The 24,401-nt window shown below is 39.2% G+C and overlaps 1 protein-coding gene across 3 annotated transcripts in view; it reads right to left on the minus strand.

Annotated features, from left to right (window-relative positions):
- wrn (WRN RecQ like helicase) overlaps positions 1 to 24,401 on the minus strand; it is a 47,893-nt gene that overhangs the window by 19,472 nt on the left and 4,020 nt on the right. For all 3 annotated transcript variants that reach the window (XM_056265550.1, XM_056265551.1, XM_056265549.1), the window contains exons 4-24: positions 23,020 to 23,165; positions 22,794 to 22,942; positions 19,283 to 19,432; positions 18,987 to 19,029; positions 18,728 to 18,839; positions 15,851 to 16,115; positions 15,699 to 15,773; positions 14,607 to 14,712; positions 14,162 to 14,237; positions 13,950 to 14,017; positions 11,262 to 11,370; positions 10,911 to 10,979; positions 8,105 to 8,187; positions 7,906 to 8,012; positions 7,606 to 7,793; positions 6,608 to 6,782; positions 3,137 to 3,318; positions 2,953 to 3,054; positions 2,096 to 2,188; positions 1,894 to 2,023; positions 616 to 786 (exon numbers count right to left, since the gene is read on the minus strand). In XM_056265550.1, coding sequence (XP_056121525.1) covers positions 616 to 786; positions 1,894 to 2,023; positions 2,096 to 2,188; positions 2,953 to 3,054; positions 3,137 to 3,318; positions 6,608 to 6,782; positions 7,606 to 7,793; positions 7,906 to 8,012; positions 8,105 to 8,187; positions 10,911 to 10,979; positions 11,262 to 11,370; positions 13,950 to 14,017; positions 14,162 to 14,237; positions 14,607 to 14,712; positions 15,699 to 15,773; positions 15,851 to 16,115; positions 18,728 to 18,839; positions 18,987 to 19,029; positions 19,283 to 19,432; positions 22,794 to 22,942; positions 23,020 to 23,165 — 2,599 coding nt within the window. The remainder of the gene's footprint in view (positions 1 to 615; positions 787 to 1,893; positions 2,024 to 2,095; positions 2,189 to 2,952; positions 3,055 to 3,136; positions 3,319 to 6,607; positions 6,783 to 7,605; positions 7,794 to 7,905; positions 8,013 to 8,104; positions 8,188 to 10,910; positions 10,980 to 11,261; positions 11,371 to 13,949; positions 14,018 to 14,161; positions 14,238 to 14,606; positions 14,713 to 15,698; positions 15,774 to 15,850; positions 16,116 to 18,727; positions 18,840 to 18,986; positions 19,030 to 19,282; positions 19,433 to 22,793; positions 22,943 to 23,019; positions 23,166 to 24,401) is intronic.

Raw genomic sequence — 24,401 nt, forward strand, 5'->3', positions numbered from 1 at the left:
AAAAACCCAGACAACTTCCGGCAAATTTAGATTTGCTCTGAAAGTTAGTCTGGCAAAGAGCTCACTCAAGCCCATTTCCAATCCGCCGAAATCGCGGCACCAATCAGAAGCGTTGGGGCGGGCTTTACACGATGATGACAGCGCTGGGATTTTGAAGCAGATTTTGTAGCCTACATTACAGAGATGGATGCCGCCGTCGAACATCACTCGTTCCAATCAGCTATCGCGTCTGTTTTAAGCCATTTGAACGTTTCCTTTTTGTTAACAATCGAGCAAAGAACAACACTCGGAGATGTGTCTCCGCCGCTCTGCATACGTCATCTCCTTCATCGCTCTGATTGGGTTTAGGTCTATCCGCGACGTCCGTTGGTGACGCCCCTCTGGAAATGATTTGTCTATGACGCTTTGCCAGACCATAACTCAGTTACAACTGAGAATGCTCTGGTTTTAACCAGGCTATGCCCCCGCCAATAAAACTGCTGAAATTACTATCTAATGAGCGTTTTTTCTCTCTTCCCTTGGCTGAAATTGCAGTCCCACCATTCTCCCCCTCTAGCGACGCACCCTTAAAACATGTTTACTTAAAGGTATATGAGTAACCTTGAGTGTGAGTACCTTGGGTGTGAGTTTACAGAGAGTGCTGAATTTGTTGTGGCCTGTGGCTTCTATCAGATATTTCTCAGCAACCAGTTCTCTGCTGAGAGCTTTCCACCAGCTGTCTGAGATGTCCCTGCCGATGCCGAACAGAGAGTGCTTCCGAAAGCGATCGGGAACCCGCTGAGAGCTCTGGAGGAGAGAAGACATATTCATTTGTAGTTCTGAGTTTAAAAACTCATGTGTGAAAGATAAAGGCCTCATTGACGCACTATAAACATATTTTTCCTTTCGCTCCCTTCATGGAAACATCTTGAGAACATACTTGGTAACACTTTACTTGAAGGGGTGTGCATAAGACTGACATGACACCTTCATAATCATGACAAAACACATTACATGAATATGAAGGAGGTTTCATGCATGTTTATGACAACTGTCGTTAAGTGTCATTCGCTTAATTATGACATCTTTAATGCAAATATGACATTGTTTGAGATGTCTTTGTTATGACACCTTGACATAAACCAATACATCATAACCTGTCAGTGTCTTTGTCATGACAACTTGACATTACTAAGACAACACAACCTGTCATAAATATGTCATAAACATGACATAGCAGATTAATTATCAAACTTAATAAACCACTTAGCTTTATGGGTTAACATCACATTAAACTGTCATGTGGTTGGTTTTGACATTGGCTGTCATAAGGGCATTATAACTGTCATGAATATTTTTCTTGACCTCGACTACAGTGGTACACATTGAATTTGTCATTAAAATGTTATAATGGCCTCATGACAGCCAACGTCAAAACCAACCACCTGACAGTTTAATGTAATGTTAACCCATAAAGCCAAGTTTCTTAAGTTTGATAATTAATCTGATATGTCATGTTTATGACATATTTGTGACAATTTATGTTGTCTTGGTAATGGCAAGTTGTAATGACAAAGACACTGACAGGTTATGATGTATTGGTTTATGTCAAGTTGTCATAACAAAGACATCTCAAACAATGTCATATTTGCATTAAAGATGTCATAATTGAGCGAATGACACTTAATGACAGTTGTCATAAACATGCATAAAACCTTCATATTCATGACGCGTGTCCTGTCATGATTATGAAGGTGTCATGTCAGTCTTATGCACACCCCTTCAAGTAAAGTGTTCCCAAATACTTTTTGGATTAGTAATTGATTTTAATTAAGTGACATAAAACAAACTCAACCACATTCTGAGGCAGAGGGTTTGGTTCTGCATGTTAAGGGGTGTGTGTGTGTGACGTACCGAGCCCCGCAGGAAGAGGATGGGCGCTGTGATGCCAAACCTCTCATCCATAGTCCTGACGGCCTTCATCAGCTGATAGGCACACGAGCCAAAGTCCTGCAGGACCCCCTCTGGATCGCCTCTGTCCACACTGACAGCACAACACCACAAAGCATGAACTATCACAGCGGTCTGAAGACACACAGAGAGCAGATCCACTCACCCTGTCCTGCAGTTATCACAACACTCACTGCTGCCCAGAATCCCCGACGTCACTTTCCTCAGGCGCTTGTCCTCAAAATGACACAAAATCAACCTACGATACAATTCACACAATGCTCAAAAAATCATTACAAAATACATTACAAAAATCATGTCTCAATAGGATTGTAAGTGTTAATAAATAATAATGTTATGAATTATGCACAAGTTTTTGACATTATTGTCATAAGTAGGAATATTTCCCACTAAAATGCAACAATATGTATCGTGGATAGTGACAATATGTATTGTGTATTGTTCTGCCAAAATTAAAATTTCTGAGTGAGAAAAAAATTCAAGTTTTCAGAGTTTGTGTCAGCACTACAGTAAACTACTGTATATAATGTTGAATATAATGATAATAATGCAATGGGGGAATATTTGTGGGTCCTGATAATGCCAAATGTCTGATGTTACCAGTAAAAAGTGGCCTACATTATTATAAAGATATCTAGTCAGTGACGGAGAACAAGCATATTCATCTACAATAATTCAGTATTTTCAGCTCCAGAATCATGAATATTGTTATTCTGGTGTCTCTATTGTCCTGTGCTTTGGGTTTCAGCACCAAGTCCATCCTATTCATTTACACACACAATGTAACACCAAATTTAGCATCTTAATCAACAGTGCATTTATTGTTAACCTTTTATCATGTGTCTTGGAGTATCGCAATAATATCGTATCGTGAGTTCAATATCGTGATCGGTATCGAATCATGACTTGAGGACATCGCTACACCCCTTAGGAACAACACATTTTCTTTGATTGAGTTCAAATATTCTTTCATGAGATTCACCCAAAATTAAATTCACTTACTTTCGTCTGCATTTGGTTGAATTTAGATACTTTTCCATTTTTGCCATCATGTCTATTTTGTAACCTCTGAAGCGCTCACTTTTGGATTGATTGAGTATGAATCTTCAGGAAAAAGCAGATATATTTTAAGTAAGCTCCTAAGAAAACGTCCTGTAAGTTCAGCTAGTTAAGGGTGAGCGGTCACCTGTTCAGGGCCATGTCTCCGGGCATCCACAACACGTGACACGCGCTGGGCAGCCCGTCTCTGCCGGCCCTCCCGATCTCCTGATAGTACGACTCCATCTCTTTGGGAGCCCCGTAATGGATGACCTTCCTGATGTCAGATTTATTGATGCCCATCCCGAACGCCACAGTGGCCACCACACACTGCAGACACAGCCATGAGGAAACAAAACTGTGACGAACTCTAACTTTGGGAGCGCCCTACCAGCCAAACACCAAAACCAGCTCACATGATGATGCCACCCTCACAGGCACTTCAGCACGCGGCCACTAGAGGCAGTGTGAAAGCAGACTGCACATGCTGGCACCTGATGATGAGGACAAGACGCTGATATTCAGCAGTTCTGCGGATCAGGCAGTGTGACGTCAAGAGTTTAAATTAATACATCAATAAAATATTCAATGCAAAATAGTTTTGGACAATATGCTGAGACACAGATGTCTTAACTCGTGGTGATCATTTGCTCTTCAGTTTAATATGCCATTATTAAAATGATTAATTATCTGAAACCGTTTAATTTAAAATCAACCGTCCATAAATGATTTCGGTAACACTTTATAATCAGGTTTATTAGTTAACTACCTTAGTTAACATGAACTAAGAATGAACAATACTTCTACAACATTTATTAATCTTAGTTAATATTAATTTCAACATTTACTAATAGATTATTCAAATTAAAAGTATTGTATTTGTTAACATTGGTTAATGCACCGTGAACTAACATTAAAAAACAATGCTTTTAAAATGTTTTTATTTTTTTTCTACTATGGAAGTCAATGGTGCCAAAGTTCCAATCGTTCTTCAAAATATCTTCTTTTGGGTTTAGCAGAAGAAAAACTCATACAGGTTTGCAACAACTTGAGGGCGAGTAAATGATGACAGAATTTTCATTTTTGGGTGGAGTATTCCTTTAACATTAGTTAACATGAACTAACAATTAAACATTTCAAAAGCATGTATTAATCTCACTTAATGTTAATCTCAACATTTACTAATATATTAAAATTAAAATCAAACGTTATATCTGTTAACATCAGTTAATGAACCTGAACTAACATCAACTAACAATGATCAGTTGTATTTTTAATTAATTAATGTTAACAAAGATCAATAAGTACTGTAACGAATGTATTGCTCATTGTTAGTTACTATTAGTTAATGCATTAACTAACCTTAACAAACGGAACCTTATTGTAAAGCTTTAGCAAAACCTTCCCACAGCCAAAACTGTCCACAGTATGTGGATGTGAGTCCGAAACAAATGACTGTCCTCCTGCACCACTTCACGGACAACTTTAGATTATATGCCACTATATTCAACAACAGCTCGCCTCGTTCCACGCATTACACGCCCTTACATCACTGCACACGAGCAGTACCTTTCCGTTTCGGTTTCAATCCGATCAAGTGTTTACATGTTCTACCCAGGGTTTCCGTTGTCCGGTAATTACCGGACATTGATTGGCCGGGGAAAAAATTAAATGTCCGACAAAATTAAATCTCTCCGGTCAAATTGTCAGATTAAAATTGCGTAATAATCCCGCCCCCCTAACACAATATGAATTTGAGAATAAGCCTAAAATGTATAAAGCAAAAATACACCGACCTTTGGCTATGTTATAAAGGAACAGGCTCTACCGTTTGAAAGTTAATAAACAACATCGCATGCTGCATTTCAAATAAAGCGCACGCCTAGAACGGCTGTAATATAGACCTAAACAACGAACGATTGAGTGAGACGTTTCAAATATGGCCATGCCCAGGCAGGCTAGCCTTAAAGGAACACTCCACCGTTATTTTTTTTTAATTGGGGTTTCTCCCCTACATTTAGATAGGTGGGCAAATGCATGTTTGAAAGCACAGGTGAAGCACTGCTACTTGGGCGCAGAGATATCACGCAACACCTGAAATAAAGCTTGACACAAATAACCGGCGAAAGTAATGATCATGCATGAAACATTTGAATTATTGATAAAGTTGATAAATTGATAAAGTTGATGACGATGCAGACTTACTCGCCATCTTCGCAGTAGTGAACGCGCCTATAGAGAGAAGTGTGCACGCGCCGGCGACTCCGTCCTGATTATATTGTCCACTATATTTGCTTCTTATTTATTAATCCAGGCAAATTTGTTGATGAAACATTGATTAAAAGTAAGATACAATTTATACAAAACGAAATTTTCAAGCAAAAATAATATTCGAAGATCGCTGGGTTGATTATTATTAAAAAATCGCACCCCTCCACCACATGCACGCACACATGCATTAGACTACACACCAGAGCATGTGAGCAAAGCGGAGCGGTGTGACGCTTATTATAAGTTAAAAAACTTAAACATACGTTTCATATTTATAAATAATGTAATGTTATTATTTTTGTTATGTTGATTATATGATTATGTTGATTATATGAAAAGGGAACCGCATGAGATGAGTAAGATATAGATCATAAGATGACCAATATATCGGAAAACATTTGGAATGGGTCAGACATGATTTTGACCACTTATTTAGTTTTGTTTAAAGTTTATTTCGTTTTGTATAAATTGTATCTTCATTTTAATCAATGTTTCATCAACAAATTTGCCTGGATTAATAAATAAGAAGCAAATATAGTGGACAATATAATCAGGACACGGAGGCGCCGGCGCGTGCACACTTCATATGAAGTGTGCATTTCTCTCTCAGGCGCGTTCACTACTGCGAAGATGGCGAGTCTGCATCGTCAACTTTATCAATTTATCAACAATTTAAATGTTTCATGCATAATCATTACTTTCGCCGGTTCTTTGTGGCAAGCTTTATTTCAGGTGTTGCGTGATATCTCTGCGCCCAAGTAGCAGTGCTTCGCCTGTGTAGAGTCTCCGCAACGGCGATAGATTGAAACGCGCGTCCGAGTGAAGATTGCGCAACTCGCGCAGCGCGTCGTCCATGACACTGATAGCAGCGGACACGAGCGCTCAGCTTGATTTCAAAAAGAACTGATTTTAGCGCTAGATCTCTTATTTAATAGCGAACTAAATGAATGATCTGCTAGTTAACTGGAGATGTTTTATTTATTTGTATTAGGTACATCCGTGCCTCAATGTTTCAAAAAGTGAATGTGTGTGAAACCATAGTAAAAAACAATTGGTGTTGATTGACGCCAATCGGACGTTCCTGTTTTTTTCCGTCTATTTGAAAGTTAGGCTAATAATAACATGTTGCATTCTATATGGCCTGATTATGTAATTTTTTAAGTTACATAGCCTGCCTCCAGTTTTCCTCAACTTGACTAATTAAGAGGCGATTCATTCCGACTGAAGTGTTTACATGTGACTTGTTTTATTCCCACAGTCCGATTAGAATCGTATACACAGCTACTGACAGCAATAGAGGGGGAAATGACAAGACAGACACTATAAGTAAACTTTGAATGGCGCTCACCTGGATCTCATCCCTCATGAACTGGTGCTGTGTGTCCCTCCTCTGCTTGATGCTCAGCCCTGCGTGATACACTCCACAGGGGATGTCCAGCTTACGCAGCGCCACTGTCACACGCTCAGCCTCTTTCTTTGATGGACAGTACACAATGGCTGAGCCTTCAAACTCAAAACCACCCCTAAAGAGGAGAGAGAGAGAGAGAGAGAGAGAGAGAGAGAGAGAGAGAGAGAGAGAGAGAGAGAGAGAGAGAGAGAGAGAGAGAGAGAGAGAGAGAGAGAGAGAGAGAGAGAGAGAGAGAGACTAACATTAACGAAATAAATCTGTAATGTGTGTAAACTCTTTTTGACTCTTATTGGATTCAGAAGATTAGAATTAAAGTAGAGATGGTAATACAAAGACCAATTCTTTAGTAGATTTTGCATTAAATTGTTGTTGTGTTAAACTGCTGGTATCAAATTTTCTAAAATAAAACACCAGACTAAAATAATTAAATAAAATAATTACAGAAGTGTCAATAACTGAAAGGTTCCATAATCCATTTAAACAACTTTTCTAGTCGTTCATGATTACTTGTTTTATATATATATATATATTATTTATTTATTTATTTATTTTATTTATTATTTACTCCCAAATAGAAATTTTTAAACGAATAAAATATTTTGCAGCTGGAAATAACTAAACCCATATTCATTATAAAAATATAGATAATAGAAATCACACTTTTAAAATGGCTGCATATATCCAGATTGAGAGAATCCTTGTATGTAAATAGAATTGGCAGTTGTTGAGGGAACGAATTAAAATAAGTTTCAGCTAACATCATCATCTCGTAACTTATTTCAAAGCTTGTCTTGTCTTATTTTTAGGGGGTTGGGGAAGCCTGATGAGGCAACCCTGGTTGAGCACCAGTACATTACGCAATCCTGAGCCAAAATACTTAAAGAAACATTTGCATAGAATTATTCTGATAAGTTATTTCAAGAATCAGCATGGCCTACCCTTTCTTTTTAACCAGAAATCGTTTGAGGTCCTGGATAGCGTCACCGGACTTGCGATTGACGTCCAGGTAGAGGTTTGGCCGGTCGAACGAGGTGCAGGTGATCATGGGATTGATCAGATGAAGGCTCTTCACGATGTCCTCGCGGATAGACGGACTCGCCGTGGCTGTGAGCGCACAAATGGGAACCTGATTAAAGAATAGCAAGTTAGGAATAACATGAATGGATGATCAAAATCAATCATTGGGAGAGACTGGTCAATAGCTTTATAATGACAAATCAAAACCAAATATGACTTACGCCAGGGAGATTTGTCTTGAGTTTCCCCAGGTCACGATACGCACTTCTGAAATCATGACCCCACTGAGAGATGCAATGAGCCTCGTCTATCGCAACCAGTGATAAACCTACACACACACACACACACACACAGTGGAGAGGTTCCTCAGTTACGCTGGATCATTTCAAACATCCTTTGGTGTCCTGGTGTTTTCCTCACCAGGAGTCGCGTCGAGCTGCACTAGCAGAGGGATGTTCCCGGAGCAGAACTCGGGTGTCATGTACACCACCCGGAAATCCCCCCTGAGGACGAGACAACGGGAAACAGCGGATCAGGCGCTCAAGTCACGTCACCGAATCAGCTTTAGTCTAAACGTGACATGCCAATTACTGTTAAATCAACCCCAAGATTTGATGTCACAAATAATACGACTGTATAAGGGACAATATACAGTGGCATGAAAAAGTTGGTTCTCTGTATTGGTCATAAAATGTCATGAAACTGGTCATTGGCTCGCGAGGTCGTTCCACAGCATCTCTACGAGCGGTCCGTGTGCTGTGTCGGACATCGCTTGTAAATCTCTCATTATGCTAGATCACCCCCAAGTATTGGATTGAATCTTCTTATCAACTTGGCCTCGCTGATCTGAGCTTATGCACCTCATTTATTGGGTGAAAAAAAATTCAAGCTTATTCATCTAAAAAAAAATAAAAAAAATAATAAAGTGCATCAGCTCAGGACAATGATTTGTGTGCAATATTTTGTAGGTCAGTGTAACGGTTAAAAAACTAGTGCTGGGCAACGATTAAATCGCATCCAAAATAAAAGTTTGTGTTTACATAATATATGTGTGTGTACTGTGTATAATTATTTTGTATATATACACTGTAAATACACACACGTACATGTATGTATAAATTTAAGAAAAATATGTTATTTATGTACAATATGTATGTAACATGTATAAATATATATACAGTATATACAGTATATACATGCATGTGTGTATTTATATATACAAAATAAGTATACACAGTTGTACACACACACATATATTATGTAAACACAACACTAGCTACTACATAAACACTGTTCTTTGTTTGGCGCGCGAGAACAAACTTCACTGGTTCGTGCTTTGATGAGCTGTATGTATGAGTGTTGATCAGTGTTTATAGGGGAACACTAGCTTAAACTAGTCCCTCTGTGGTGGAAATCCAGCTTTTAATGTTGTTCATATGTCTATGTTGTGTTTTTAATATGCTTTAAGACAAACCATGTGCAAATTCATAAGTCAACTCCATTGCTGAGTATGTTCTCCTTAAAGGGATAGTTAGCCCATGATTAACTCACCCTGAAGCCATCCTAGGTGTATATGACTTTCTTCTTTCAGACGAATACAATCTGAGTTATATTAAAACATGTCCTGGCTCTTCCCAGCTTTATAATGGGAGTGAATGGCTGTTTGACTAATTGACTGAAGTCCATTAAAGCGCATCTATTCATGATTACAGTGTTCAGGGTGAGTAAAGTTTTGGGTGAACTATCCCTTTAAAACTGCAGTGAACCAAAGACAGTCTCAAAAACACGGTGTGAAATCGCCGGTGTTTCTGACGTCACACACGACCTTGTAACCAATCAGATCAACGTGTGATCGTCAACCAGTGGATCTATGAGCTGAGTGAGTGAGTGGAGGCGGGGCTCACTTGCATATTCATAGAACCACGTATACTAAATGAGGCAAGGGTGTCGAGTTACATTCAAGATATTTTAAGGCATGAAGCCATGTTTAGTATAGTATAGTCCCAGCCAGCGATACGATATTTGCCGATACCTCAAAAAGTTCTGCGATACGATTCGATTCAGGGTTATACCGATTGATTTATCGATATTTAGATATTATGTGCCAAGTTTACACAACCAGTTACATTTTTATTAACTCACAAATGCAACCTAAATATATAACATGAACGTTTAATTAAATTCTTTGAAAATTGCACACCCTCTCTCCTAATTGGGACATTTACCACAGAAGAGTTCATTTGCAAAAACAGATAACACCGTTCTTGTTCATTACATAAATCATGTTTTTTATTTATTGTGCATTCATTCCAAGTATCAAACTGCAGCTGGGTTGTTTTGATTAAGTAATAATAACTGAAAAAATAAGGTAAACAGGTAACTTACTAAATAAAAATGTAAGTTCATTGAAAGTATGTTTTTTTTTATATATATTAAAAGTTAGTTTTTTTTTTTAGCAAAATCAGTTGTTTTTTGGCAAAAGCAGATCATTTCACATTTCATGTTTCAGAGTTAAACAAAACCAAGTAATTGCTATGATATAATAAAACACTCGGTCAATCTTTGTAAATGTTAATCTCCTCAGCTGACAGACGCCTGACAAACTTTGTTGTTGTGATTAGACGCAACACAGGGAGCTCTTCCCTCACCGCTGTAGCGTGCAGCTTTAGCAAGGGTCCATGAGAAGGTTTCAGCTTTTATTGTCCTTTTGCACCCCTAAGAAGATCACAGGTTCATCAAGTTCGTTGAAATCATCCATCCTCAATCACTTTTAGTCAGCTTTTTCCTCTCAGCTAGCGTGTCTTTTCGAAGTGACTAACAGCCTTGTCACCTGACCTAAATACTGCGCGCTGATTCGCTAGTACGGACTTGTGTTCGGTTGTTCACCAACAAGGGTGCTGCTTGCGGGTTTCTGCTGTAAAACATGAACTCGCGATGCCTTGACAGTGGACAATACCGGCTTTTGTGACAAAACGTGTTTAGGGTTCAGTCAATCTTGCCAGGCGTCTATTTCAGCTTACGTTACAAAGACACAACGGCAGACAGTATGCTATGGTGAGTAAACGAAAATGTATATATCGATGTATTGTTACACCAATATATAGTACCTGCTTAATATTCAATTTTTCCCCATTATAAATCTTTTTTTTTTTACATGGAGTGTAGCATTTAACATCGCAGGACATGTCAAGTACACAAGAGTATTTAATGCCAAACAGCCTCTCACCTCTTCACTTCCTCAATTAGGTTTTTGGTCTGAGCAGATCCAAGAAAACAAGCAGGGATGTTTGACATTCTGCAACACAAACACAAATATTAATGAATGAGACCTCCACTGATTTATCACAACACACAATAGTCTTCCTAGAGCTGCCATGGGGTTTCTTTTTCTGAAATATCTGATTAATGTTGTATTGTGTAGATTTTCATCAAAAGGCTGACCATTCCACTACACGTCTAAACCTCAGGCACATTTCAGCTTTCACTACAGCCCTGAATGCACATTCAAAATGTCATAACTTGAAATACGTCACAACGTGGTTGTAGAGTCAGTGGCGATGTGATAAATGTGACGTACTGCAGCTGAAGCACCTGGTCCTCCATCAGGGCGATGAGAGGGCAAATGACCACACTGATTTTCTCACAGTACACTGGAGGAAACTGGAAACACAAACTCTTCCCATAACCTGCCAACACAGCGTTTCGTGTTAACAGACATTTGAACACAAACCAAGTCAAAATTATTTGCATTGCACTTTTCACAATATACATTGTTTTTAAAGCAGCCTTACATAAAATCATAATCTAAATGTTTATAATATTTTAATATCTTCATGTCTAGCAGATTAACTGGGTGATAACATTCAACTGTTTCACACACAGATGCGTAATAGCTGAAGTCTACAAATACAGTGGCGGACAAAATTATTAGAACACCTGACAGATCTGAAAATATTGACCTTTTTTTGCCTTCAAAACATATTTCATAATGTTCATGAAAAATGCAGATGGTCACTCTGAGCACAACAAATATCAGATGAAGTGAGTCGTACTGTGTGAAACTTACCAATTCACAAAATTAACGGAATGCATAGCTGATCTAAAAAACGGATGACTAGTAATTTCCTACTACTAAATTCTGAAAAAACAGAGATTCTAATTATTGGACAAAAAACTTCCACACGTAATAACCTAGTATACTGTCTAACACTTGATGGCTGCTCTGTTAAGTCTTCGTCGTCGGTTTTGGTGTGCTCTTTGATACCAATCTTTCATTTGAAAATCACGTGTCTAGTATCTGTAAAACCACATTTTTCCATCTTAAAAATATATCTAAATTACGCCATATGCTCTTATTAACAAATGCGGAACAATTAGTTCATGCGTTCATGACATCAAGGCTAGATTATTGTAATGCTCTACTGGGTGGTTGCCCTGCACGCTTAATAAACAAACTACAGCTGGTCCAAAACGCTGTAGCTCGAGATCTTACCAGAACCAGGAAATATGACCATATTAGCCCAGTTCTGTCAACACTGCATTGGCTGCCTATTTAACATCTTATAAATTTTAAAATATTGCTGATTACCTACAAAGCACTAAATGGTTTAGCTCCGCAGTACTTGAGTGAGCTCTTAACGCATTATAGTCCTTCACGTCTATTGCGATCTCGAAATTCCGGCCAGTTGATAATACCTAGAATATCTAAATCGACTGCAGGCAGTAGATCCTTTTCCTATTTAGCACCAAAACTCTGGAACAGTCTTCCTAACATTGTCCGGGAAGTAGACACACACTGTCAGTTCAAAGCTAGACTAAAAACACATCTCTTTGACCTAGCATACACATAACACACTATAAACTTCTATAATTCAATGTTAGGCTGCATAGATTAGGTCAGCCGGAACCGGGAACACTCCCCATAAATCCTGATGTACTCGTTACATCATAAGAAGAATGACATCTACGCTAATATTAGTCTCTCTGTTTATCCCGAGGTTTACCGCAGTCCGCCGGATCCAGGCCGTATCCAGATCTGATGGAGGACCTGCGCCTGTACACGACGAGAAAACTACGATGTAAACTAGTCTCTCCCTGTGAAGGCCTCCTTCCCTTTACCTCCGTTGTCTAAATAGTTACTCGGAAGCGATAAATAACAGCGATCAGTATTATAAATTTTTAAGGCCAGACAAGTTGAGGTCAATTTGTAAAGAAAGACTACATGCCTGCACACATATATATTCAAACACACATACCTAGAGACTAAACTCGTCATACGTATGTGCACGCCGTCAGCGTTCTCACAGGTTTGCGTTTCTAAAGCTTGCGCAGAGATAAGATTATTTTATTTTTTTCCTCCAAGGCTTGCACATTGGAACCTATTTCAAGGTTTGCGTTCTCGAGCCCCAGGCACTGCTGTTGTGCGAGTGAGCGGCCGGAGCACGTTGGGGGTTGGGGGTTTTCAGTGTCGTGTTAGCGGCCCCAAGTTAATAACTAATGATCTTTGTGACGGAAGTGAATCTATCAAAACTAACTTTAGCCGGACAATAACTTTATGCTAGAGCTGCTGTAAAGCCAAAACAATCTGTTACTGTAATTTCCTATTATCACTGTAAAGCTGCTTTGAAACAATCTATATTGTTAAAAGCGCTTTATAAATGAAGGTGACTTGACTTTAATATTTGGTGTGTCCCCTTTTTGCCGTAATTACAGCAGTGCATCTCTCTGACAGAGTGTCTATATATTTCCTGAGATCTTCAACACTAATGTTATCCCATGCCTTCTGCAACTGAAGCCAAAGGCTTTCCTTCGGATGTAGAATAGATCTGTCCAGTTTATTTTTCAACTCGCCCCAAATTCACTCGTTTGGGTTGAGGTACGAACTTTGACGGGGCCAGTCCATAATTTTAATGCTCCAGCAGATTCCTCCCGTCGCAGATAGTTAGAAGATTGTTTAGGGTCAGTGTCCTCTTGCAAAAAAACAATGAAGCCTCTTAAATGTTATGTTCTAATACATTTGGCCACCACTGTACTTCTCCTGATAAACGCTAATCTCACAACAGAGCCAAGAAATGCAGATCATGCAGAATGATATCTAACCCTGAACTACAACTAAACTGATGCGTGTGTATTGTAAAGATGTACACTGACTAAATACCATTAAACCATACACAAAAGTGAACACTTATTCAGAAAACAAACTATAAAGACTACAAGATAATTTAGTAAATATCTAATAACTTCAAGGATCAAGAAAAAGTTATACCAGTTGCCATGACAACAAGATTATCCCTCCTCTCTGTGAGAACGGACTGAATCACTTTCCACTGAACCCTGAAAAACCACGAGCATCATTTGACAGATCACATAATAAACAAACAGAGTGCTAGTACCATTAATAACTGCATACACATTTCTTAACATTCATAATCAAATGTATAAAAGACACACCAAGATTGCTTGGGTTTCAAAACTTACGGTTTAAAGTTGTGATGTCCAAAGAATGTTTTCAGACATGTGATTTGTTCAGGAACTGGTTGTGAGATACTTGAATCTGAACAGAAACAAACAAAGTTAGTTGAAATTCAAAACTGCTGCTAACAAACATTAAACAAGCTTGATGATAAATCAAAAATATTAGCAAAATCAATATAACTCAAAACAACCTAAAATGATACGTATAAAGGAAACCTGGCCATGTGTTGTTTAGAATATCATGCATCATTTACATTTAAATAGATAAAAGTAGTAGTAGTATATTAAATGTAAAGTAGCCAAACTTCTCTCACAACATTAAGACTGAAACCCACTGCAAGATATTCACACAGCGGTGTCTTCAGTCAAAGATCACATAACCATAAAATAAATAACTGTATATTACTCTGGGAAGGCCATTCATGTGCATGATGGACGGTACATTTACCAAACACCTCCTCCTCATCTTCCTCAACATCCTCATCATCGTCGTCAGCACCAGACTGTGGGACATCTGCCGGTTTCTCATTTAATTTCTCTAAGTCATCAGCACACTGACGGACAACAGAAGAGAGACATGACAAGAGTGAACATCCTTTACCTCACCCTTCGTCTTGCCAAACCCATAGAGTTTTTGACTATCTTTAATAGTTCATTGGCTCTCTTTAATGGCTCTTTATGGTATTTTTAAAGCTTGACAAACTAACTTTAAAGCTACAGAATGGAACTTTTTTCGGTTAAAAAAAATTGAAAAGCAGTTATTGAGGAAGTACATAAGACATCAGTGTTCAAAACCGTTAGGAAGACATTATTTATTTAGCACTGACGTCTTATGTAACCGATTTTCAATTATAATCTTATAAAAATAAATAGTAATTTGAGTCAGTTTGAGGCGATTTGTCTTTGCATGGTTATATCACGACAGCATATAAGAAACAGAAAGAAGACCATATTGCTGAGGACACATTTCCTTCTCTGTACGGCTGTGATATTTCACGTAGTGTCACGACAACTTCTAGGTTGTACGTCACACATCACACACATGACCAGCGTCGGCCAATAGTGAGCCTGCGTGTGACGTGCAACCTAGAAGCTTTGCGCAATATCACTACGTGAAATATCAGGCCCACAGAGAAGGAAATGATTAGTTGAATAAAGTCGTTATTTTTGTTTGTTTTTTGCGCACAGAAAGTATTCTCGCCGCTTGATAAACTTAAGGTTGAGCCACTGTAGTCACTCGGACTATTTTAACGATGTCTTTCATAACTTTTGGGCCGGCCAGTTTCAATCCCTTAAGAAGCCTATGGAGGAGTGATCCAGCTCTCAGATTTAATCAGAAATATCTTAATTTGTGTTCCGAAGATGAACGAAAGTCTTACGGGGTTGAACAACATGAGGGAGAGTAATAACTGACAGAGTTTTCATTTTTGGGTGAACTATCCCTTTAATAACAGACTCAAGGGTGACTAAATGATCACAGATAAATGGGACAAATGTTTCTGCTGCTACGATATGTGAACACTCTCTCCACAGCGATCACCTTCATCATTTCATCGTCAAACTCCTCATCCCTCTCCGTGTCATGGGAGCTCTCGGGGGCTGAAGCCTGCTGAGTCTGAAGGAAACACCACAGTCATGAGGCCGGAGTGAGAGACGCAGAAGAGGCGCAGAAGAGCTGAGTGAGGCGCTCACCTGGAACGCTAGGATGCACTCCTCCTCCAGCTGCTCCTGCCTGGCCTGATGCTCCAGCGTCTGCAGCTCGTACTGCGACACCACACACTCCTCAGGCTGCCTGTGGCCGCGCTCCTCAGGAGCTGTGCAAACGCCTGCCTGACGGGTCCTACTTCTGGCATCGTTGAGGTTTAGAGAAGACTGATCAGCTGCTTTGATGCCATTCGACAAAGCGCATCTTAGGGATGCAAGTGTCTGAGACAGATCATCCACGAGTCTCTCGGCACTGCAAAATCATACTAGTCATATTAATATCATAGTCTTAATAACAATCATGCACAGGGAGAATCATGTACCGTGGACTGTGGAATTTATTTTAAAGCTCCAGTCCGTAACTTTTTTAAGTTAAAAATAATCCAAAATAATTATATTAAAAAAAACTTATTCTGCCAGTGGTCAAAACTATCTGCTTGCCATAGCTAGATTCAAAACGGTTAGCTTGTAATAATGATTTTAATTCCAGTGGTACTGGTGGGTTTCCGCGGGAAATTCGAGCATGTCTTTGCGTCATGACGTCACACCCGTACACATAAAGAAGGAGTTTCGGCTAGCCGGCTATACTGCGCGTGACGAGATGTTTAGATGTATAGGCTTTTCTCGCAGCACTTTACATTATTAAACTCATGGCATCCAGAAAGATCCAAACAACAATCATCAGTGTCAACTGGAGATTCAGCAGTTATAAAACCCAAAAGACTTCGTACTTCGGATTTAAGGTGGCTAGAGAAAGAGAAAGAAACCGTCTCATGCGAACACAAGGATTAAACATCGGCGGGGCTTTTGAAAAGTGCGTGAACTCCGTGTTTTGAAGGGGTTCAAAACGGAAGAAGAGACGCTTTTTTCTGCTGAACAAGTAAGACATTTCAATAGTTCAATCGTGTAACAGTACGTTTTCTTAATTCACACAGTTATGGAGTTTCCTTTGTTGTGCCTTTCTCGTTTTGCTATTATGGAGAATATGAATTCTGAACTACACAGGTAACCATAAAACACATTAAATTTAACATTAGTCACGCAATGCTGATGTTGTTAACATGAACAATTTGAGAACAAAGTAGGCTATAATTTGCACGGTTGCTGTAAATCGCGTTGATTAAATCTAACAAAGCTTATCATGTCGAATGTTTTTTCCCCCTTAGATGGTCAGAACAAAAATGGATGTTACTTACTTGTTCAGAAGACATTTTCTTATGAAAATTCTTATGTTGGTCAAACTTTCAAAAAGTGAATCTGTGATTCTGTATGACAGTATCCACACAGCGCGGTGACTGACAGCAGCACTCGCCTCAAAGCACTGTGTTCATCCACGCTGTTTCATGCCGATTTACAACCCACGTAAAGATGATAATTCCACGAATCACTGCAGTTACAGATTTCGAACAGAGAGATGGCGACAAAGAGGAAAAGATACGGACTGCAGCTTTAAATCAAATTTCTGCCTCTGCATTTCAAGCATGGCTCATATCAAGTAAAATTAGTTGCACCCTGAAAAAAACAAACAAAGAAATGCCATTTTTGAAAGAGAGTACTAAGAGTAGCTCATATAACAAAAATTAAGAAAAATGCTGGATTTGATGCACATGGAGAATTCCAGTCATGAGACTGCCTCATCTCACTGAATAAAGACTAGAAGTATTAGCAAACTGTGATCAAGATTCAAGCGTGGTTATTAGGGGTGTGACTATATATCGTGTCACAATGTATCGAAATACAAAAATGTAACAATATGTATCGTGGATAGTGACAATATGTATTGTGTATAGTTAGTTTTTTTTAAAAATTTAACAAAAAAGGTTTTTAGAGTTTGTGTCAGCACTACAGTAAACTGCTATATATAATGGTAAATATAATGTATAATAATGCAATGGGGGAATATTTGTGGGTCCTGATAATGCCAAATGTCTGATGTTACCAGTAAAAGTGTCCAACATTATAAATATATCTAGTCAGTGAAAGAGTATAGAGAAAGAGCATATTCAATAATTCCGTATTTTCAGCTCCAGAATCATGAATATTGTTATTCTGGTGTCTCTATTGTCCTGTGCTTTGGGTTTCAGCACCAAGTCCATCCTATTCATTTACACACACAATGTAACACCAAATTTAGCATCTTAATCAACAGTGCATTTATTGTTAACCTTTCATCATGTGTCTTGGAGTATCGCAATAATATCGTTTCGCGAGTTCAGTTTTGTGATATATATTGAATCGTGACATGAGGGTATCATTACACCCCTAGTGGTTATACATTCACTTTATGCTTGACTTTCCTAATCGTGGCCACACATTGTGACAAAATTCAGTACATTATTGGAGGGCTATTGGACTCCATTCGTGGAGGACCCGGTCAAACAGGGCTGCGTTTCCCAAAAGCACAATCGCAACCAATGGTCTCTACGATCAACTGAGGCTTACGATGCTTTTGGGAATTTTTTCCATTTAAGAATTTCTGCTCTAATTTAAGAACTTTACCCAAGGCCTTAACTTGTGTGAGGGTTAATTAAGACTTTCTAAGACCTTTTTAAAGGGGTCATGACATGAATCTTTTTATTATTTCAATATGTTCCTTGAGGTTCACTTATAATGTTCATAAAGCTTTTTGCAAAAAATGTTTTACAAAATGTACATACATATATATATACACACACATGTATGTAAAAAACAATTACGGTATCTGTCTAAAATAACCATTTTAAGACATGGCTCTTTTAAGGCTTGTTCATATTTCAACAAAAGTTTCTCTGCCAACTCTCCATTACACTGTGTTTCGTTTACAAAACAAAATGCTGTGAACAAACATAATCAAATCCTCTGGACCTCAGAGAAAAATAAACCGACCTGTCCGTGCAGTCGAGCTCATCTGGGATACGATCAGCCAGATCTTTAAGATCACAAGCAATCTGAAGAACTCTTTGCTTCAAACCGAGCGCTGGAGATCCTGAGCGGCCCACTGGCAAATGAACACAGAGCACGAGCACAGAAAGAGACACAGATATACAAATATTACATACACAGGCCCTAAACATTATCTGATCATCCTTCATGCAGGAACATGAGAATAGTGCAGCGCAGCGGAGAAGAACATAAGCGATCTCACCAGACATCATTTCCTGTAGTTTCTGATAAACAAGCAATCCAGCCTGTTAGGAAAATAAAGCCAATTATGAGGCTTTATTAGCATTAAGATGTAAAGATCAAATTTTATATGAATATATAAATACTGTATAATCTGCTGCTGTAAATGGTCACCATTTCTATTTGTTTTAATAATCTATTTGCCTTCATATTTCAAATGGTCCTGCGAAAAATGCTGTTCAAATAAAGACCGTGTTTAGTTAGTCACAACTTTACCCATTTACTGTAGTCAAACAGCTATGGTTTATTAGTACTCACATAAGCATCGGTGGCAGCGTATCTCCTCTGGTCTTCTGTCAGACCGAAGTCGTCCCAGTGACTGCAGCGCACACGCCTGTCTTTGAAGAGCTGCTTCTTCAGCAAGCGCTTCACTAGACCATCCAAACTCCACCTCTCACAACACCTCAGCTGAACACCCAACACACACACTCAAAATCAGCAGGAACTTTCATCTTATGCAATACTTGATTTTATCATTATGACCTAGTATAAGATTTTATTTTCTTTACATGTTGAGGACAATGAGCTTCACTAAATAACAACGTTTGTTATTGTATTTGTTTCATGCTGCCAGTATTGCTTCACACCTCTCAACTCTCACTGCTATGGTGCTTGGGTTGTTGCTGCTATGGTGCTTGGGTTGTTGCTGCTATGGTGCTTGGGTTGTTGCTGCTATGGTGCTTGGGTTGTTGCTGCTATGGTGCTTGGGTTGTTGCTGCTATGGTGCTTGGGTTGTTGCTGCTATGGTGCTTGGGTTGTTGCTGCTATGTGCTATGATGCTTGGGTTGTTGCTGCTATGATGGTTGGGTTGTTGCTGCTATGGTGCTTGGGTTGTTGCTGCTATGGTGCTTGGGTTGTTGCTGCTATGGTGCTTGGGTTGTTGCTGCTATGGTGCTTGGGTTGTTGCTGCTATGGTGCTTGGGTTGTTGCTGCTATGGTGCTTGGGTTGTTGCTGCTATGGTGCTTGGGTTGTTGCTGCTATGGTGCTTGGGTTGTTGCTGCTATGGTGCTTGGGTTGTTGCTGCTATGGTGCTTGGGTTGTTGCTGCTATGGTGCTTGGGTTGTTGCTGCTATGATGGTGCTTGGGTTGTTGCTGCTATGTGCTATGATGCTTGGGTTGTTACTGCTATGATGCTTGGGTTGTTACTGCTATGGTGCTTGGGTTGTTGCTGCTATGGTGCTTGGGTTGTTGCTGCTATGGTGCTTGGGTTGTTGCTGCTATGGTGCTTGGGTTGTTGCTGCTATGTGCTATGATGCTTGGGTTGTTGCTGCTATGATGGTTGGGTTGTTGCTGCTATGGTGCTTGGGTTGTTGCTGCTATGGTGCTTGGGTTGTTGCTGCTATGGTGCTTGGGTTGTTGCTGCTATGATGGTGCTTGGGTTGTTGCTGCTATGTGCTATGATGCTTGGGTTGTTACTGCTATGATGGTTGGGTTGTTGCTGCTATGATGGTTGGGTTGTTGCTGCTATGGTGCTTGGGTTGTTGCTGCTATGGTGCTTGGGTTGTTGCTGCTATGTGCTATGATGCTTGGGTTGTTACTGCTATGATGCTTGGGTTGTTACTGCTATGATGCTTGGGTTGTTGCTGCTATGGTGCTTGTGTTGTTGCTGCTATGATGCTTGGGTTGTTGCTGCTATGATGCTTGGGTTGTTGCTGCTATGATGATTGGGTTGTTGCTGCTATGGTGATTGGGTTGTTGCTGCTATGTGCTATGATGCTTGGGTTGTTGCTGCTATGTTGCTTGGGTTGTTGCTGCTATGATGCTTGGGTTGTTGCTGCTGCTTGGGTTGTTGCTGCTATGATGCTTGGGTTGTTGCAGGGAGCTTTGAACGTTTTAAGTGCATTGCTATGTGGTTGCTAGGGTGTTCTGAGTGGTTGCTAGGTGGTTTCCTACTGGTTCAAGTCAAAAGAGTCAAGTCTCTTGTGATTCTGGTCTGTAGAAATGGCTCGAGTGCCTCCAACACAAGTCTGTGAGATTTATTATATTTGGCTTAATTGATAACTTGATTCTGATTGGTCAATTGTGTCATCCAGCAAGCAGATATTTCCAGATATTCACAGTCATGCCTGGAAATGCTGTACTTTATACAGCTATACACCACTGACTTGCTCTCTCGTTGCAATCATCTTATTTGCACTGTTAAGCTGTGCAGGACTGCAGATGATGCCAACTGTGAATCAACATTCACAAAACTGCCAAATTTTCTATATATTGTAATCAATATGATCACAACTTGTAATAATTGCTTTGACATGCTCATTGTTTCTGACTAAATAAACGCATAATGTTATCCAACTGCATGATTTGTATCATCTTAGTACATTTCTGAAATATGGACGTTACTTTGACAGTCAGAAACTATACATATTTTGAAAAGCGCTGTACAAATAAATGTGAATGGAATCTAATCTGTTATTAACTGCAGTGAAAATTACCTCAGCATTAAGATAACTTATATTGTTTTAGTGTTTATCTTGTTGCTAGTCCAATTTTTTACACTGTAATGGACTAATCTTTTCCTTTTGCTCATTTTATCTCAAATCAATATTTCATGTCCTTGTATCAGTGTGTTACTTTCGTATCATGTATAAACTATTATAGTATTTATTAATGTTTTGAATTAACTTATTTCTGAACTATTATAATTTTACAATAACAACACTAGCGTGTAATTATTATTTGGACAGTTGCCATGTAATAAGCAAGACAAATTACAGTCAGCCAGTTATTATTGCAAAATAAACCCCTGATGACTGTCCAGTATCCTATCAGCTTTGCATATTTAAGTCTGCATGTGTGATATTTATGCCAGTGACTTATTTTTTTACCTTTAAAAAGTTTTTTTTTTTTCTAATCTTATTAAATGTATGCTTCATCTTTCATTTCAAACTCTTAAATTGTATCAATAAATTAAATTAGAATAATAAGACACTATAGGGCTATTGGGTTACAAATTAAATCATTTACACTGAAAAATTACATTTACATTAAACAATGTTATGAGATTGTTTTAAAGATTTTTTAATATACAAATAAGAAATGTAAGGCATAAAATGATTTGACTTTTAAACACGAAACTAAACCGTCTTAATGAATGAGTCACTGAGTCATTCATACAAACGATTAGTTCAAATGACTGATGTATTCAGAATGAGGCAGTTGTTTAAGAATGGGTCATTGAATCTTTGACAACCGATTCGTTCAAAACGCTGAATCTTTGTTTAGAACTATTTTCGCTGCTGAAACAGAATAAAAACAGTTTCAATATTACATCTAAAATGTAAGTGACTGTTAATTTTAACTGTTTATTGAACTGTTGTAGGAAATCAATGTCCCATTTTGAATCGTGATGGTATTCAGGAAAACCGCACTCTTGATTGCGTGATTTTTTTTAACTGTATCATATGTTATAAATATAAAAACTTCACATTTTTACCGCAGTAAGTTAACTGAGTTTGTGTGAACTGCTCTCATTCGTTTTCGATATCTCTTCGAGAGGCTGCGCAGGACTCAACAGCACAATCTTGTCACTGTCAGTACATTATATATTATCATCCACTAAATGTAATAAAATCAGAATCATTCTTGCGTTCTGGTGATTCCCTAGTTATTTTTTGTTGTTTTTTGACGTTTTAATCAGGCAACTTGTCCAATCGGGCAAATACAATTCTCTTTCACTGGACATCCACTTGTCCCCAAAAAAAAAACGTTAATGTCGAGCCAACAACCGCGTTATGAAATGCATCTATAAATACCAAGACAGCATACCGTGTCATTGGCCAGATCAGAGAGCTCAACAATATTCTTCAATTTGATGTCATAATCAGATAATAACTTCCACTTGTCTCCCTCAATTCCCACTCCAACTTTCATGACGCTCTCGTCCTCCAGAAGCACCTTCAGGCCGGGAGGAAACCCTGGGCATGATGAGACAGACGTGAGCAGACCCTCAGGTAAAGCTGAACACTGAGCGACAGCTTCTGTCTGAGCTCACCTGACATGGAGGAGATGTGGAACAGAAAGCACTGCTCCTCTGAGGCACACAGCTGCACTACAGCCACTTTCTTCGTCTTCCCTTTGGTGAAGCTGGGCGGCCATTCCAGATCAAATCCCACGGCTGATCCCAACGCCAGACCAGACCTGGATGAGACACACAAAAGCCAGACATAAGGAGAGAAGGGGAAGATTACCAGATCTGTGTGGGTCAATCTACACAGGACTGAATGAACAGCCCAGAACCTTCAGCATTACACCAACATTTTTACTGAAAGCAAGTACATTCACAATGGAAATGTTCATGACTCTTCAAGGTTTTTTTTTTTGTTGTGGTTTTTTTGCATTATGGTAGAAGAATTTAGGTATAAATTGTCATTTAAAAATGTTTAAAAAAAAACTGTGGAACACTCAAGATCTGTAGTTCAAATATAAAATTACAAGAAACATGTAGAGAAGTTTCAACTCATGCGGAAAAATCTGATGGTTTGAAGAATATTCATAATCTGTGATCAACATATCAACTAAAACAAGATCAATGATAGCAAGAACAAAGTCGTACAAGACGTGACAGAAAAATATGTCATCTGAGCAAGTAAGTAGCATATCTGTCACAGCCGTCTTTTATTGGTTTATGGACATTATCGAATATAAACCATTATTAGACTTACCAAACTAGTGACAAACTAGTGGTTTTTAACAATGTTATTTTCTAACAAAAACTTAAAGGGATAGTTCACTCAAAAATTGTAATTCTGTCATCATTTACTCGCCCTCATGTCGTTCCAAACCTGTGTGAGTTTCTTTGTTCTGTTGAACATAAAAGAAGATATTTTTAAGAATGTGGGTAACCAGACAGGGTGCTTCTCAATATTCAAACTGATGCTTCCTCGTTTCCTCGCTCCTCCGTCCTTTAGCCTGTGACCCGGAACCGATCGAACTCAGCCATCTTGAAGGACACCCCAATTCTCTAACTGCACTGCGAGGAATGAGAAGACGAGGAGCGAGGGGGAGACGAGGAATGAGGCGGCGAGGAGTGAGGGGGAGACGAGGAATGAGGAGACGAGGAGCGAGGGGGAGACGAGGAATGAGGAGGCGAGGAGTGAGGGGGCGAGGAATGAGACAAGGAATCAGGCGAGGGGGCGAGGAAGGAGGAGACGAGGAATGAGGAGACGAGGAGTGAGGGGGCGAGGAATGAGGAGACGAGGAGTGAGGGGGCGAGGAATGAGGAGATGAGGAATGAGGAGACGAGGAATGAGGGGGCGAGGAATGAGACAAGGAATGAGGAGGCGAGGGGGCGAGGAATGAGACAAGGAATGAGGAGGCGAGGGGGCGAGGAATGAGGGGGCGAGGAATGAGGAAGCGAGGAATGAGGAGGCGAGG

Source organism: Rhinichthys klamathensis, unplaced genomic scaffold (genome assembly GCF_029890125.1).
Source record: "Rhinichthys klamathensis goyatoka isolate OS25496 unplaced genomic scaffold, OSU_Roscu_1.1 h1tg000236l_1, whole genome shotgun sequence".
Classification (NCBI taxonomy): domain Eukaryota; kingdom Metazoa; phylum Chordata; class Actinopteri; order Cypriniformes; family Leuciscidae; genus Rhinichthys; species Rhinichthys klamathensis.